Source organism: Paroedura picta, chromosome 1, assembly GCF_049243985.1.
Source record: "Paroedura picta isolate Pp20150507F chromosome 1, Ppicta_v3.0, whole genome shotgun sequence".
Classification (NCBI taxonomy): domain Eukaryota; kingdom Metazoa; phylum Chordata; class Lepidosauria; order Squamata; family Gekkonidae; genus Paroedura; species Paroedura picta.
The window spans coordinates 28,483,595-28,499,511 of NC_135369.1; the positions used below are offsets into that span (position 1 = coordinate 28,483,595).

Genomic DNA, 15,917 nt, shown 5'->3' on the forward strand with positions numbered 1-15,917 from the left:
ATGATATAAGCCAACGCTTATATCTGTCTCTTTCTCATCTGCTTGTTTGTATTTGCTTGAGTCTTCTTAATCACAGGAGAATTAGGCATCTAATGGTCGATAGGGTTGCCCATCACATTTAGGTAGAAAATCCAAACCACAGATCCCCAGGCAAAGGAGAAGTTCTCCCATGATGCTTACTGAAATGATTCAGCATTATGGAATGTGTCTCCCATGGCTCATGTATATCCATCTCCTTCCTGATCGTCCTCATTACAGCCTTGTTAATAAATCTAACACATTACTAGTGTTGTAAAAGGCAACATCTGGTGTACAAAGAGCTGCATTGGAGGGCAGTATATAAATTAAATAATAGTAAGAGAAGACCTTTAAGGGGAACCAAAAACTATTAGACAGGAAAGTGAAGTCAGCACCTTCTTTCCTGTTCAGTGCCATTCCTTGTCCATCTCCAGATGGCTACCTTTAGGGAAATTTCCCCTTTTTTTCTTGGAAGTGCCACAGGAACCTATCTCTGTCTCTCCTCTTTTCTGTCATGTACATTAGTTCCTAAATAAACCTTTATCTACTCTTTAATCAGGCTGTGCACCGTAGCTGTATTCATCTGCTGACAATTTGTTTGTACCATTGTCGCTGCTCCACAACCCATATGATTAAGAGAGGGGGGTGAGGAGAATCTTTTGGAGAAAATTCACAATTTAGTTGGCTGAATGCTATTGGTACCTGATAAGGAAATATCTGCATCCCTGCCCTACTGACATCCAAAATTACTTGCGAATACTAGCCGGACTTAAGATGAGTTCTCATGTTCCATTGCTCGGCTGTTCCCAAATTTTGCTCTGCTTTCTCTCTGTTTTGTTTCTGAATTCTATTTTAACTAGACAAATCTGGTTAAAAAAATCAATAGGGCCCCTCCTCAGGCTGGGCATTTATATCTCTTCGCCCCACCCCTAGGTTAGTCCGCTCTAGAAGTAGAGGGTATTTTGGGTGACAATCTTGGAGGGTTTGTTGGGGGTTTATTGGGTTTTATTGGGTTTTACGCCAGAGCTTTCTCTGTCTTGGCCTCCACCTGGTAGAATGAGCCCCCAGAGGAGATCAGGGCCCTAATGGATATAGAACAATTCTGCAGGGCCTGCAAAAGGGGTTGGGGTCCACTAGTTCCCACTTCTTCCACTGGGCCCCTGAGCCCCCCTCCCATGAAACTGTACCAACCATTCATGGGCCCATCAACATGTTTTAGTTACAAATTTATTGTTCTACTGTTTTCCATGTATTTGTATTGTTCCTATGTTCCATGTAAACTGCCCTGAGCCTCCGGGGAGGGCAGTACATAATTGTAATTAATAAAATAAATAAATAAATCTATGAAGTTTTATTCTTGTAAGCTGCCAAGAGTCTTTGGAGAGTAACAAGCAAGCAATAAACAAACAAACAAATTTGTGTTATTCCCAGAATTAAAGCACACAGATCTTCTTTCTATTTGCATCTTTCCTCATACTCTATAATGCTGACCTGTACATGTGCATTGATCAAATACTGTGCACACACAAAAAGACGAATGCGATCACACATGGGATTGCATCCAGATGTTATGCGATGCTTTACTAACACGTCTGCAAAATATTCCAGAGGGACTGGAATACAACCATCTTTCATTCTTGTTTCTTTCTTCTTTTTTTTGCAGGGTCTAACTCAGTGCATCATAATGAGGGGAGGGGTAAAAAGGTAAAGGTAAAGGTATCCCCTGTGCAAGCACCGAGTCATGTCTGACCCTTGGGGTGATGCCCTCTAGCGTTTTCATGGCAGACTCAATACGGGGTGGTTTGCCAGTGCCTTCCCCAGTCATTACCGTTTACCCCCCAGCAAGCTGGGTACTCATTTTACCGACCTCGGAAGGATGGAAGGCTGAGTCAACCTTGAGCCGGCTGCTGTGATCGAACTCCCAGCCTCATGGTCAGAGCTTCAGACAGCATGTCAGCTGCCTTACCACTCTGCGCCACAAGAGGCTCAAGAGGGGAGGGGGGTGCAGCACAAATGAACTGAAGGGATCAAAAGACCTGGCAAATTGCAGGATCATACACAATACTATACAGAAAATTCAGATAAAAATGGAAGATACCTAATCACTTTCCCTTCAGTAACAAGACCGCAAACCTTTAAAAAAAAAAAAAAAGGAAGAGAAGAATTTAAGAAACATTCCTCCCCTCCCCGGTCACAGAGCCAGTGGTTACAAGTGGTGGCTTCTAATCTGGGGGAGCTGGGTTTGATTCCCCGCTCCTCCACATGTAGCCAGCTGGGTGACCTTGGGCTTGACACAGCACTGATGGTGCTATTCTGACCGAGCAGTCCTGTCAGAGCTCTCTCAGCCTCACCCACCTCACAGGGTGTCTGTTGTGGGGAAGAAGAAAAAGAAGGCGATTGTAAGACACTTTGAGACTCCTTTGGGCAGTGAAAGGGTATAAAACCCAACTCTTTTTCTTCTAGAAGAAGTTGGTCAGTTAAGTTTCAGTACACTTTGGAATTTCATTTGGCTAATGTTTTCCTTCATCAATCTAAGTCAGATGTTTTTGAAACATTATTAAAATTTAACTGGAATATGTCCAGTGGGAACTAAATGCAAAGATCTTTTCAAAGACATCATTTAAATCATACACAACCACTCTTTTGCATTATTCAGAAAATGTGCATATTTCCAAATATAAACCTGGGGTTAGACAGCATTATGAAAAAGTAGCTCCTTAATGGATATGACTAAGTTATGATAAAAGTACATCCGGCACCTTACCTATGGCAACAGAAGTGTGCATGGGGTCTAATGGTTACCAGTTGCAGCCTGCAGAACCAAACAATGGCTTGCAGGTGTCAAACCAAGGGATTTCTGCAACCTCCCAAATGCAGGATATTTCAGCCTGCAAGGCCATTCACATGCTAGTCTGAAAAAGTGAACGGTGTGAGGGCTAATTCACACACCCTAGTCCATCACACCCAGTGAACGTTGCCTCATTTAAGAACATTGCATTGGCATGTGTGAATCACTCTTAGCTCAGGTCTCCTGTGCTTATGTGAATGCTGCCCCTGCTAAGTCAGTTAAGGTCTACCCATTCACTTACATCTCACGTTACCTCTAGGGCAGCATATACAGCTCTGCCCTCCTCCAGAATTGGGTGCATATGACAGTCACGAGAGGTAGGTTAGGAGAGAATAACTGGCCCAAAGCCAGCTAATCACCATCAGGGCTGAAAGGTAATTCAATGCAGGGTCTCCACCATCCTAGTACAAAACACTAACTGCTACACTACATTGTCTCTGTGAATCTCTATAGGTCAGCTCTATGAGTTTGACTCACGTACACAAACACCCAATACCTTCTAGAACAGAAGTAGAAGAGTTTTTATATCCCGCTTTTCAATGCCTAAAGGAGTTTCAAAGCGGCTTACAACCACTTTCCCTTGTGCTTGCTTCAGCAGCACATGTAATAAAATTGTAATGATACAGAGAAGACAATCACCTTCCCTTCCTTTTCCCACAACAGACACCCTGTGAGGTGGGTGAGGCTGAGAGAGCCCTGATATCACTGCCATGTCAGAACAGCTTTATCAGTGTTGTGGCGAGCCCAAGGTCACCCAGCTGGTTGCGTGTGGAGGAGGAGCAGAGAATCAAACCTGGGTCACTAGATTAGAAGCCACTGTTCTTAACCACTACAGCACACTGGCAACCCTCTGCATCTCAACCTTTGGAATATATAACCTTTGGGATGTTTAACTGTGGATCTCTTTCTTTCCCTCTTCTCACCTGAAACACTTCCCTCTGCCCCCTCAGATTCCTGGCTTCTGTTTCCCTTTCCTGCTGGCTGCAAACCCAGCATGCTTGCACTGCCCTTGCACCAAACCCCTCCCTATTTGCATCTTGTTAGGCTCCCCCCAGTCATCTCCAACTCTCTCTCCAGCCTCCCACATTGTAGCCTTTTGATCTTCCAGCAGCTCGTCTGAATAGTTTAATGGGATGGGAAACAGCTCTGGTCTGGGGACTCTCTGTCAGATTGTCCCACAGAGGCATTTAGCGCTGTAAGAACATACTGAGTGCTCCAGATTCCCTGCTTATGTCACCATTATCTTGATATGAATACAAAAAGAAAGAGGGTTTTTTTAACCTATGGCCATATGGTGAATGATGAGGGGAAATTGAAGTTCCTGCAAGATATTAGAGATGTAGGAAACAACATTCAATGGCTATTATATTACCAGTCAGTTTCAAGATGAAAGAAGTTCATCAACAAGGAAGGTGATGCTTCTGGTGCACTCGGCTTGGTTGCCCCCGGCCTCAGCTCTGGGAGCAGATTATCCATGGGATCGGGTTGATTTCGATCATCCCCTGGAACCTCCACTCACACCTCTGTGCCTGACACAGTCGGACCAAGAAGAGCAAACTCTCAGACTCCCTGGGAGAGTCCACCTGACCCACAGGGACCTCTACTGGTCCCTCCCCCTCCCTGGTCAATGGTGTCCCGCTTTACCAATGTTAAATCTGGTCACCTTACCCTACACTAGGGGTATCTAAAACCATCATGGGATCAAGGGGACCAAGCCTTCTTGACTGTGCAAGTACAGAGGAGGAAGATAATCTGAGGGAGGGAAGAACAGAATCATAGAATCATAGAGTTGGAAGGGGCCTCCTGGGTCATCTAGTCCAACCCCCTGCAGTATGCATCATTAAGACTGTAGTTCTCAACACCCTTATCCAATAAGTAGTCTTAAGCTACATTTGTTCAATTTGCCCAATGGATTATTTTAGAACTGGGCATGAAATTGGATCATAAACCCTTCTCTCCTGGGCCCTTTTGCTCTGTCCAGCATCTCATTCTCAAGCCTGGGAAATGCTTTCTTGAACATGAGGCTGGATTCCTCCCCCCCCCTTATGACTCAAATTTATCTTGGCCTCTCCATGTTGTTTGTCTCTGTTTGTGTTGGCAGAGGGGGGTCCACAGTCTGGAGGGCTCTTTCATTTCCAGAAAGTTTTATCCCCCGTCCCCTTCCCTGAAGAAAGATTAGACTGGGAACAGACAAAATACACTCCATTCTAACATCCTCGGGGCACGCCAGCAAGTCTTTGCAGGGATAAAGCTTTGAAAGTGATTACTGTTTTTTAATCATCATTAACTGCAAAACGCTTTACAGTAATCATCTAATTGATGCTCACAGGATGTGAGCTAATTCAGTAATATTCCTAGTCTCTGGGCAGAGGGCTGCAACTGATAACGATTTCACCCAAAGTAATCAGTGAGCTTCATGACTGAGCCAGGGAAGCTAAAACTCACCATTCAAGGCACCACATCTTATCTGAAAAGCTCTAAATTACCTGGGTTGTGGGATATAAAAGACCTTCTTTTCCTGGCTTGTAACTGTGTACTCCCACTCCACTGAGCAAATCCTGAAACCTCCCTCCAGCCTAAAGGCTCAAACTAACATTAATGAGACCCAAACTGGGTCTGAGGTCCCCCAGGCTGGCTGACAGTACATGTAACATCTAGGGATGTGCACCAAATATAAATTTGGCCCAAAAAAGATTCTTTTCCTGTTAGCAGCAGAGGATAGGACCCGTAGTAATGGGTTTAAACTACGTGTAGAATGATATCGGCTAGATATCAGGAAAACATTTTTCAGTTACAGTAGTTCAGCAGTAGAATCAGCTACCTAAGGAAGTAGCGAGTTCCCTCTCACTGGCAGTCTTCAAGCAGTCTTTAAGCAGATACTTATCCTGGCTGCTTCAGGCTAATCCTGCAGGGCGTTGAACTAGATGGCCTGTATGGCCTCTTCCAACTCTATGATTATATGATTTGTTCTGAATCTGAATCACCCAAATAAAATAAATTGTTCACTATACCTATTAAGATTCAGACAATTCAAATTGGTCCCACTTAATCAATTTGGCCCCACTAAAACCTATAGCACTTTTTCATCTATTCCATGAGCCTCTCCTCAAAGGAACCTCCAGGTTTCAAAAAGTTTGGACCAAGGGGTCAAATTCTATAGGCACCCAAAGAGAGGGCCCCCATCTGACCTCCATTGTTTCTTATAGTGGGAAAAGGCAAGAATTCCCATTGATTTGAATGGCAGCATAGGTTATAATGCTGAATGGCCGAATCACATGTGATGTAATGCTGAATGGCCGAATTGCTGAATGGCCGAATCACATGTGAACTGCAATTCAAATAAGGCTGGACCATTTGGGCTATTTAAAGCACAGGGGTGGGTGATGCAGCTCAGATACAGCTGAAAAGTACCCGAGTTAGCATTGATTCAGTTCCTTTTTGCCTTATCTGAACTTACTTGTCCATCCCTAGTAACATCTAGGAATTACAGAGGTGATTTCTGTTTGTGAGAGCAGCACTGAGAGAAAAGGGGCTTCAGCCTTCCCTCTTGAGCCGCTTCCATGAGCTGAAATGGTTATGGGGTGGCCCTCTTTGCTTCACATGTACTGACTGTAATACTTTCCACCAGGCATACAATAACTTTCACCCTGCTATCCACATGACAATGAGCCAACCTACACAATAAATAAATTTTCTGGACACTGCTGTAAAAATAAACAATGGATGTCTAGACACCACCTGATACTGAAAACCTACTGACTGACAAATATACCTGCAAGCCTCTAGCTACCATCTTCTTTCTCTTTATATTTGTACTCTTCTGATTCCTGTTCCATTGTCTGAGGAAGTGTGCATGAACACAAAAGCTCACACTTTGAATAAATCTTTGTTGGTCTTAGAGGTGCCATTGGACTCACATTTTATTGACTGTAACTGTAACTGTTTTCAAATCAAGCAATCATTTGGGGTTTTAAACTCTGGCTTCCCCCAAAGAACTATACTTTGGTGAGGTTACTGTGGGTTCTCTGATCACCTCCCAGAGCTGCATTTTTCAGAGGTTTACTACAGAGAAGGATTTAGTGTTAAATCAGAGATTGAGGTATAGATATGTCCATAACACAGAAGCTCTCAGTAATGGACAGAGGCAAGTGAAAACAGTTGTCTTTTGTGGATATTTCCTCTGCATTGACATATCATGTCTAGGACATGTTAGGTGCAAAAGATGCCATAAGATTTGTGCCAAACAGATAAAAATAATTGATGTCCATCCTACTTTCCTGAGGATTAAGCGGACACAACTTTGCATAAACCAAACCCTCATTCTGCCTTGCCATCTGGATGGGAAAACAACAGCTTGTGACCTGGACAAGCCAGACTAGTCAGCTCTCAGGTGCTAAGCAGGGTCAGCTATGATTAGCATTTGGACAGGAGATAACCAAGGAATACCAGGGTCACCATGAAGAGATAGGCAATAACAAACTGCCTTTGAACACCTCATACCTAGAAAACCCTCATTATAAGTCAGCTGCAACTTGATGGCAACCCCAGTCCCAGTTCTGTTTCACTGAGTTTGAAGTCTCCCTCTGGTCAAGAAGGGTCCCTTCTGTTGGAAGCAGGCTCCTTGTGCTGGAGCAAGACTTCAAATTTAGCTCAGCAGAATGACAGGGGGCAAGCCACAATTTCCAATTCTGCTGTGAATGTTTTAGTTGAGGAGTTTGCTTTGATCTGTGTTGAGTGGACTGCTATGTTGGTGGACGGAACCTACTCGTATCCAGCATCTACCCTGATTCAGCATATACCCATTTATTCCTTCTACTCCTCTCACAGGCCAATGAACCCACAGAAATGCCTTATCCCAACATGCACCAGGACATTCACACATGGTGCCAGGAGAGGGAAGGCATGTAGGAGATACTCAGTCAAAGCTCCGTTCTCCGTTCTCTCCATGTCATAGAAATAGGACCAGTTGGGGAGGAAAGTAAGAGTTATGCATCAAGAGTCAAATTGAAGCATCTTGTACTTGCTGTGTGTGGAAAAGAAGAGGATGCAAGCAACTTCAATAGCAACAGAACAGATGTTTGAACAGGGTTTGCTCTGAGGACTCCACGGCTGCTTGGAATCTCTCTGTATTTTTTTTCCAAAGTGGCATCCAAAATGAAGAGCGGTGAAGTGTAGAACATGGAAACAGGAAGTCAAGGGAATCTCTCCTCTCTTCTCTCACTTCTTGCTTCCTGGTTTCAGTCTCTGAGCTCTCTGCATGCTTGCCTCCAACAGATTCATAAAGGCAGATAAATGAAGGCTGCCTCCACACAGTAAGGCCTTGCTATTCTGCCTGGGGACCAAGCCCTCTGAGGAAAGGCTGAGGGACCCGGGAATGTTCAGCCTGGAGAAGAGGAGGCTGAGAGGGGACATGATAGCCCTCTTTAAGTATTTGAAAGGTTGTCACTTGGAGGAGGGCAGGGAAAAGTTCCTGTTGGTAGCAGAAAACGGGACCCGCAATTATGGCTTCAAATGACATCTGGAACAGTATCAGCAAGATATTAGGAAAAAAACGTTTCAAAATAGTTCAGGAGTGGAATTGGCTGCCTCAGGAGGTGGTGAGCTTTCCCTCACTGGTAGTCTTCAAGTAGCGACTGGACAGATACTTATCCTGGATGTTTAGGCTGATCCTGCATTGAGCAGGGGGTTGAACTAGATGGCCTGTGTGGCCCCTCTCAACTCTATGATTCTGCGATTCAATGGGAGAGGACTTTCAAAAACACATCTTCCCATTCAGATGTCAGCCTACTGGATGTGATGGTGTGCTGTTGGCCACCCTGGGGACACCACTGCCGAGTTTAAGTGATTTTAAAATGCCACAAAGGCCTGATTCAGATTGGGCCTGCATTGTGGTAGGTTGGGCTACTCCTGTTCCACCCCTCTGCATCTTCTCAAGTATAGAATCATAGAAGAACAGCCCCTCCAGCTGTTCTGGCACTTGAAAAGGCAGTGGCGAGGGGGGGGGAATGGAATGACGACAAAAGCACTGTGCGTCCTGACAGCCTTTATGAAACAGTTTAAAATGGCAGCCAGAAGGATGACATTAAGTCTAGTTTGGCCCAGTGTTCTTTCCAAAAAGACCCTAGCAAATACAGAGTACGCCGATGCAGGGAAATCCTGCAAAGTGGGTAACTAGAGGATGATGTTGTTCAGATGCTCCCTTAGAACAATGTTCTTGTTTGGGAGCAAAAGGAGGGGAAAAAATCATCTGCATGGAAGCCAACATCTCTCCGGGGAGCGGACCACTTTTGTTTTTCTGAGCAACCCCTGCTATGCTGCTAGGATGAAATTTATTTATTTATGCTTTTGATTTCTATCCTGCCACTTTCTACAGACTTGTGGCGAGTTACATTCAAAAGACCCCAATGAAACCGATCAAAACCCCTTAATAAGCATAACAATTGATGCTGAGCCATTAGTAAGTCAGTTAGTAATACTCTGTTGTGTGTAAGAAAAGAAGGTTTTTAAGAATAACGCACCTCTCAGTTCTACAAATCAGTGGGAGCTACAGGGCTGGAATATAGCTGTGCCTCTGCTCTGGAATGGTGACAATCCACAGGCTTCAGATGTGGCTACAGGGGGAGGCACAAATGTGTTCCTGACATGGGGTGTGCCCAAAAGGTCTGAAGGAAATGGCCCCACTCAAGACTTTTGAAGCTTTCCCCCATAAGCATCATGAACACTTGTAAGGTTTCATTCGACACCTGCAAGGTCAACCCACACCCAAAAGCCGATTTGCCTCCTTGGCTTTGCCTTCCAAAAGATTTTGCCAATCAGAAATCGTACTCCTGTTATTAAAGCTGCAGCCCGAATTGGCACACGCAACCATACCATGAATGCATTCAGCTGTTCTGGATGTTTTATGGCTCCAGCGGGAGCCTATCAGGAAATATTATGCCGGTTATATTGGCCTGGGGTCTGGGAAGAGAGCCAAACCAGCCTCATTTTCCCAGGCCCAGCAGTAGTAAGAGTGCCACCTTTCCCTTTTAAAAATATCTGCACCGATAATATTTCTGGGTCCGCAGATAAGGCTAATTGGACGAGGAACGGCTTAAGATGACTGCAGGACGAAAAGCAACGAAAACATTTTGTGCAGCGATCCCCAAAAACTTTCTGGAGAAAAAAAATGTCATGGCATCGAGTCATTGGAGTGTTTCTGCAGATGGAAAGGCTTCCATGCATGGAGTGCGTCTTTCATGCCCTCTGTGGCCAAAATGTACCCTGAAAGTCTGTTCCCATAGACAGTGGATTCAAGACAAGGCCAAGGACACTCCAACTACCTATTCTCTAAAACTGTTAATTACAATGGAATGTGACTATTACTATTTTCCTCATCCACAAGTTTTCTACCCTCCTCTTCCTCTCACCTTGACGTCAGCTTGGTGTAGTGGTTAGGAGTGGTGGCTTCTAATCTGGTGAGCTGGGTTCGATTCCCCTTTCCTCCTCCACATGCAGCCAGATGGGTGACTTTGGGCTTGTCACAGCACTGATAGAGCTGCTCTCACTGAGCAGTAATATCAGGGCTCTCTCAGACCCTCCTACCTCACAGGGTGTCTTTTGTGGGGAAAGCAAAGGGAAGGCGACTATAAGCCACTTTGAGACTCCTTCTGTTAGAGAAATGTGGCATATAGGAACCAACTCTTCCTCTTTTTGTTCTGCATGGTATATCTCTGGCTTATCAGGTTTCCACTTATGGTGGGATATCTTCCACCTCTGCTACCCACCACTGCTCAGATGGGCAGAAGAAGGAAAGTGGTGAGCAAAATGGGGGGGGGGGAATCACAATCAATGTCCCTGGCACAGTAACACAAATTCCAGTGTGAGCTGGAAGTGATGCTGTCGTCCAGGGAATAGTGTCCTAGCACTTGCCCAAAATTCTGTGGTTTCCATAGAATAATGGACTGGATAAACCTTTGTCTGATCAAGCAAGGCAGTTCTTGGGTTCTAATAAGATCCGGCCATTAATCCCCCTGCCACCACCTAGAGTTTCCAACATGAATTCAATCCCCTTGCCACCCCATAGAGTTTCCAACACTGCCTCGGCACTACCAGGAGATTTAGGGGGCTTTGCCTGGGAAGGGTAATGTGGAGGATGTGATGTCACTTTCAGGGGACTTTCTAGGAATTTCTACTAATTGCTATGGTAAGTCCATTTTCAATTCCTCAAGGATGAGAGTTTGGGGCTGGAAGCAAGGAATTTCTATTTGGGCCTAGGCAAATGGGAAGCCTACCACCATCCTATTATACACAAAGAGCTCAAGGACTTGGTGGATTGCTGCCAACCACACACGAACACGCAGGCTCCGAAAACATGTGCGTTTCATTGGCTAGAGAGCTGAAAGGGAATTGCCTGGCTGGGGCCAAAGAGGAAATTTAATCTTGAGCTTGTGCCTTGGGACTGCTCACCTGTCAAATGTTTAGCTGGCAGCAGGCCAGGCTGGGAAAGCAGGAATTGGGGGGGGGGGTCCTCTTCTCACAAAGACAAGGAAGCTACAGGCCTAACCATCACAACAACACAGCTCTTTGCCACCGTAGGCTAAAACAGCAGTCCTTTGAGTGACAGCCAGGAAGCACAGAAAGGGCTGCCCATTTTCCATCCCAGTTGACACAGGCCTTCCCTTGATCAAGAGTCACTTGGATATACCACCCAGCCAGAACTGGAAAGTGTTTTGCTAGAAAGTAAGGACACGATGAAGTCTCACTTATAGAAAGGGAAGAGTTCTGGTCCAGGGGTGGGGGGATGGGGAGTTACATGAGGATCCAGTGCCAAAGAAACACTGAGTTTCCCCCACCCACACAATCTTCTATTTATTTATACACTATAATTTTTCCATCCCAAAGAAAGACACCCAAGGCAACACACAAACATCTAAAATAATGTGCCAGCTAAAAAGGGAGGGGTGTGTGGGGGGGAAGCCCAGTCAAATCTTAAAACAAGCAGAAGGCCAAGAGCAGTCAATTTTAACCGTTCCACTGAGGGAAGGCTGAACAAATGAAAAGGGCATCATCTGGCATCTAAATGCTTGCAGTGAAGTCACTTCTCAGGCCTTCTGTAGTGCATTTGGGAAGAAAGGACATTAATTCCAGTTTGGGAGTGAAAAGGGCAGCTCTTTCATACTAAAGAGGGAATTAATCCCACCTCCTCAATGCCCATCCCACACCCCAGTTCTACTCTGCAAATGGTGGATACGGTCAGACTACTCTGTGCCTGCCTTCACCTCGATGGCCCAAGCTAGCTCAACCTCGTCAGATGACCAGAATCCAGCAGGGTTGGCAGAAGCGGCAATGGCAAACCACTTCTGAATGTGGGCCATTCAAAGTCACTGTTGTCTAATCTGACTGGCAGCAGATCTCCAGGGTCTTTGGCAGAGGTCTTCTGCCTCAGCTTCTACCTGATACTTTCAGCTGAAGATGCCGAGACTCAACTTGGGACCTTCCGTATGCAAAACACAAGCTACAGCCCATCCTCTATATGCAGAAGTCAACAGTCTTAGAAGGATGTTGCTTTGCTGTGGGTGGCACTGTTTGCATACATCAGTGGTTCTCAACCTTGGGGTCCCGACCCCAAGTGGAGTTGCCTGGCCCCTTCTGTAAGGTTGCTGGTGGCACTGGCCGCCTCCACACCGCCTCCATATCGTTGTGCACACGCACCTGTGCACATGTGCACGCTGCCCCCACCCCCCGCCAGTTGCATGACATTCCAGGGGTTGAGAACCGCTGGTATACATGCTATAGAAAGCATTAAAATGGGATGTCAGGTAGAAATGAAAACAATATTTTTTTTAAAAATGAAACAATATTACCTGTCATTCCGCGGAAGCCAGGCAGTCCTCGTGGGCCCACATCTCCTTGGTCCCCCTTGGGACCATGTTGCCCCATAGGTCCTCTTTCCCCAGGGTACCCTAGATTCAAAAGAAGGAGGGGGAAAAACAGTATAGATCAAGAGTTGGTTGGTTGCTTAAGAAACTGCATATGTCAAAAGGGAAGAAAAGTTAACAGCCTAGCAGACATGCCAGCTGGATTTCCTGTTTTCTTAACTGACATTAGAAATCCCTAATCTGGATGGTCTTCTTAATTGTTAGAAGGTTGCTATGTTGCAGGGTCACTGGCAGCCAAGAATAAGCAGGCCTTGCCATGTTGTGGACGGGCACAGGGGCCACTTGGCTTGGTTTGTTGCAGACTTTGTTTGACACCTTTGTTTTCAAATTATAACAACACCAGGATTCCTTGGTAGTCTGCCTTGGTTCAGAGGCACCATAGTTTCAGGAGACATCAGTTATCAAGATCTGTTATAGCCCTCAAAGTTCTGGACATCTGTTCCACTTAATATTTCTGGTAAGGCCTTGGAGGAGGAGCTGGTCTCATGGCTTAAGTGCCACTCACGGCTTAACACCCACTCAGGGCAGCTGTCCCGCCCCTGAGTGACTCCTCCTCCAACCAGTTTGTCTGTCTGTCCAGCAGCCAGCCAATTGCCTTACATCCCCCACCCCTAACCACTCCCTCCTCCTTCTAGTCCCTCTGAGGCTCAGGGGCTGCAGATCCCTGCTGTGTGAGAGCTGCCCCTGCTGGTGAGTTCCCTTCCCAGGGCTTCCAGCCTGCAGCCTTTCCAGGTCCTGGGGGGAGGGAGAGGCCATCCAAAGAGTTTTTTCGACTCCCCACCCCCCAATCTAGCGCCTGTTGTATTCCGGAACGCAATGGGCTTTGTCCCTAGTTTGGAAATATAATACCAGTAGACATCGTCCTCTCCCACTATATGATCCATCAGGTTCCTTCCAACCTTACAATTCTATGAACACTCTAATAATACCTAACATGCACGTGGCATATTGCAAAGTTTATTCTGAAAACCTTAATTGGCTTGCAGAGGCTCTGATGCATAACATTCCTTGAAGGCTAGTTACCAAAAGGGTGGGGATTTTTTTGTTTTGTTTTGGCCATCTACACAAAAATTGTTCTTTTGTAAATATGAAGAATCCAGAGGATTCCAGCATTTCAAGAATCTATGACAAAGGAGAAAGTTACTCCAACTGTTTTCAGGGCTTCCATATTCCATAAAGTAAGGTATAACTCTGAAAAATAAATAATTAAAATCTGGCATGCATTCTGCTAAATTTTAGAAAGAAGGTAGGATTCAACCTACAAGGACTGTTTCCACAATATCCTGTAAATTACACATTCCACTGTCATTTTAGAAACATATATGTATAAACATAATTCTTACATGTAAATCCCTTTTATGGAAAACCAAATGGGGGCCTATGAGACTCCTCCACTTGCTCACCGAGCCCTGACACAGCTCCCTGCTGCTACCACCTCTATCACCCACCTGAGCTCCACCAACCCTAGGCTCCTGAGCTCCTCCAGGAGCTGGCTAGAAATTTGTCCCCCAACACTGCAGAATTTTATGTCAGTATAGCTCCAGTCTGCAGTTTTAGGTACCTACAGACAAGTCAACACTTGGTAGGAGCTAAATCGGCCATGCAAAAATGCATATCCAGAAATTGCTACTGCATGCTTCCACACCTCATTAACATCGGGTGAACATTTAATTTCACAAGAATCATGTTAACCTTTTCCCAGGAGAACACGATTCCGATCACCAGACCTCATATGCTTTGTTTCTAGTTACTGTTCTTACCGAGAGATATATGAAGGTGCTTCTTTTAAATTTCTTTTTAAATTTTAGACACTTTCCTTCAAAAGCCTTTTCATTTCACTTGTTTTACCCCAATGATGTCCCAAATGTATGTATTTTATAATTATAATATTATTATTACTATTATTATTACTATACTATTACTATTATTATTGGATTTATTCCCCGCCACTATCAGCAAAGCCACCTTGCAGCAGGTTGCATAAGATAAAAACTCAGCAGATATAAAGTTAAAAATTAAAAACTATACTCAATCTCCCCAACAGAAAATAACCCGGTGGCAAAAAGTCCCACCCCCCTCCCCAGTCCGATAGCCCCCTGCCCCCCCGTGCCTCAGGGGAGAGTTAGGGGAGTACCAACAATCCAGTTACATAGATGACTGAGCAAACCTGGGGGACCCCTCTGATCTTCCACGCCCTGGTCTCAACCAAAGACCTGGCAGAAGAGCTCCATCTTGCAGGCCCTATGGAACTGTAAAAGCTCCTGCAGGGCCCTCAGCCTTTCCAGGAGCTCATTCCACCAGGTCAAGGCCAGAACCAAAAAGGCCCTAGTCCAGGTCAAGGCCAAGCAAACCTCCCGAGGGCCAGGCACCACCAACAGATGAATGGCATACGTTATTTATAATTTAAATGCGATTTTTATACAAGAGATGCAAAAATTGTATGTATGGCAAATATATGGTTTGCACTACTGAAGAACAAAAGTAACATTGGAATTTTCAAGTCAAAATAATGGGGACTGCAAAACACGGGAGCACCCTGACTGTCCTCTTAGTGGGAAAATAATTCCTGCCTCGGCATGAAAGGGGTAGCCAAAACATGGCATTATCTAGTTACAGACTGGTGTTTTTCCCCCTCCCTAGCCTAGAATACAACCTGATCTGTTGTTTGCCAAGATCTTGGAGTATGCCCAGCACATGTTTCCAATGAGGTTTCTGCAATGGCTCGGAGGCCTCTTTTCCTGAGTGGTAACAGTTCATTTAAAACCCAAGCTGGGATCTGGATAGTTTAGTGATCTTTCCAACATGACGTTAACATAACATTACATGACAGTGCGCTCAGAAGAACTATCTATGTCAACTTTTCTGAAGTACGGGAGGGACGACAGTTTCTTGGAGAATCCCCTCACCCATGGATATATAGGGGAATGAGATGTTCAGCTTGCTTGCTGTTACTTGCGAATTCTTCTTTGGGGTGGATCTGTTAAGAAATGGGGCAATCTCAGGGGAATGCTTTCATCCCTCAGGAGACAGTTAAGCGGAAGAGAATGAATTCTGGCAGGATTTGAATCTAATTTGGAATTCCAGCTGTTTTAACCTCTCTGACTTCTCTTGCACACTTTTTGCCTTGTTTTGAC

General features: G+C 45.2%; 1 protein-coding gene across 5 annotated transcripts in view; it reads right to left on the reverse strand.

Annotated features, from left to right (window-relative positions):
- Positions 1–15,917, reverse strand: part of SCARA5 (scavenger receptor class A member 5) — a 113,848-nt gene that overhangs the window by 24,120 nt on the left and 73,811 nt on the right. For all 5 annotated transcript variants that reach the window (XM_077331236.1, XM_077331228.1, XM_077331219.1 and 2 more), the window contains exon 6: positions 12,709–12,807. In XM_077331236.1, the coding sequence (XP_077187351.1) occupies positions 12,709–12,807 (99 nt within the window). The remainder of the gene's footprint in view (positions 1–12,708; positions 12,808–15,917) is intronic.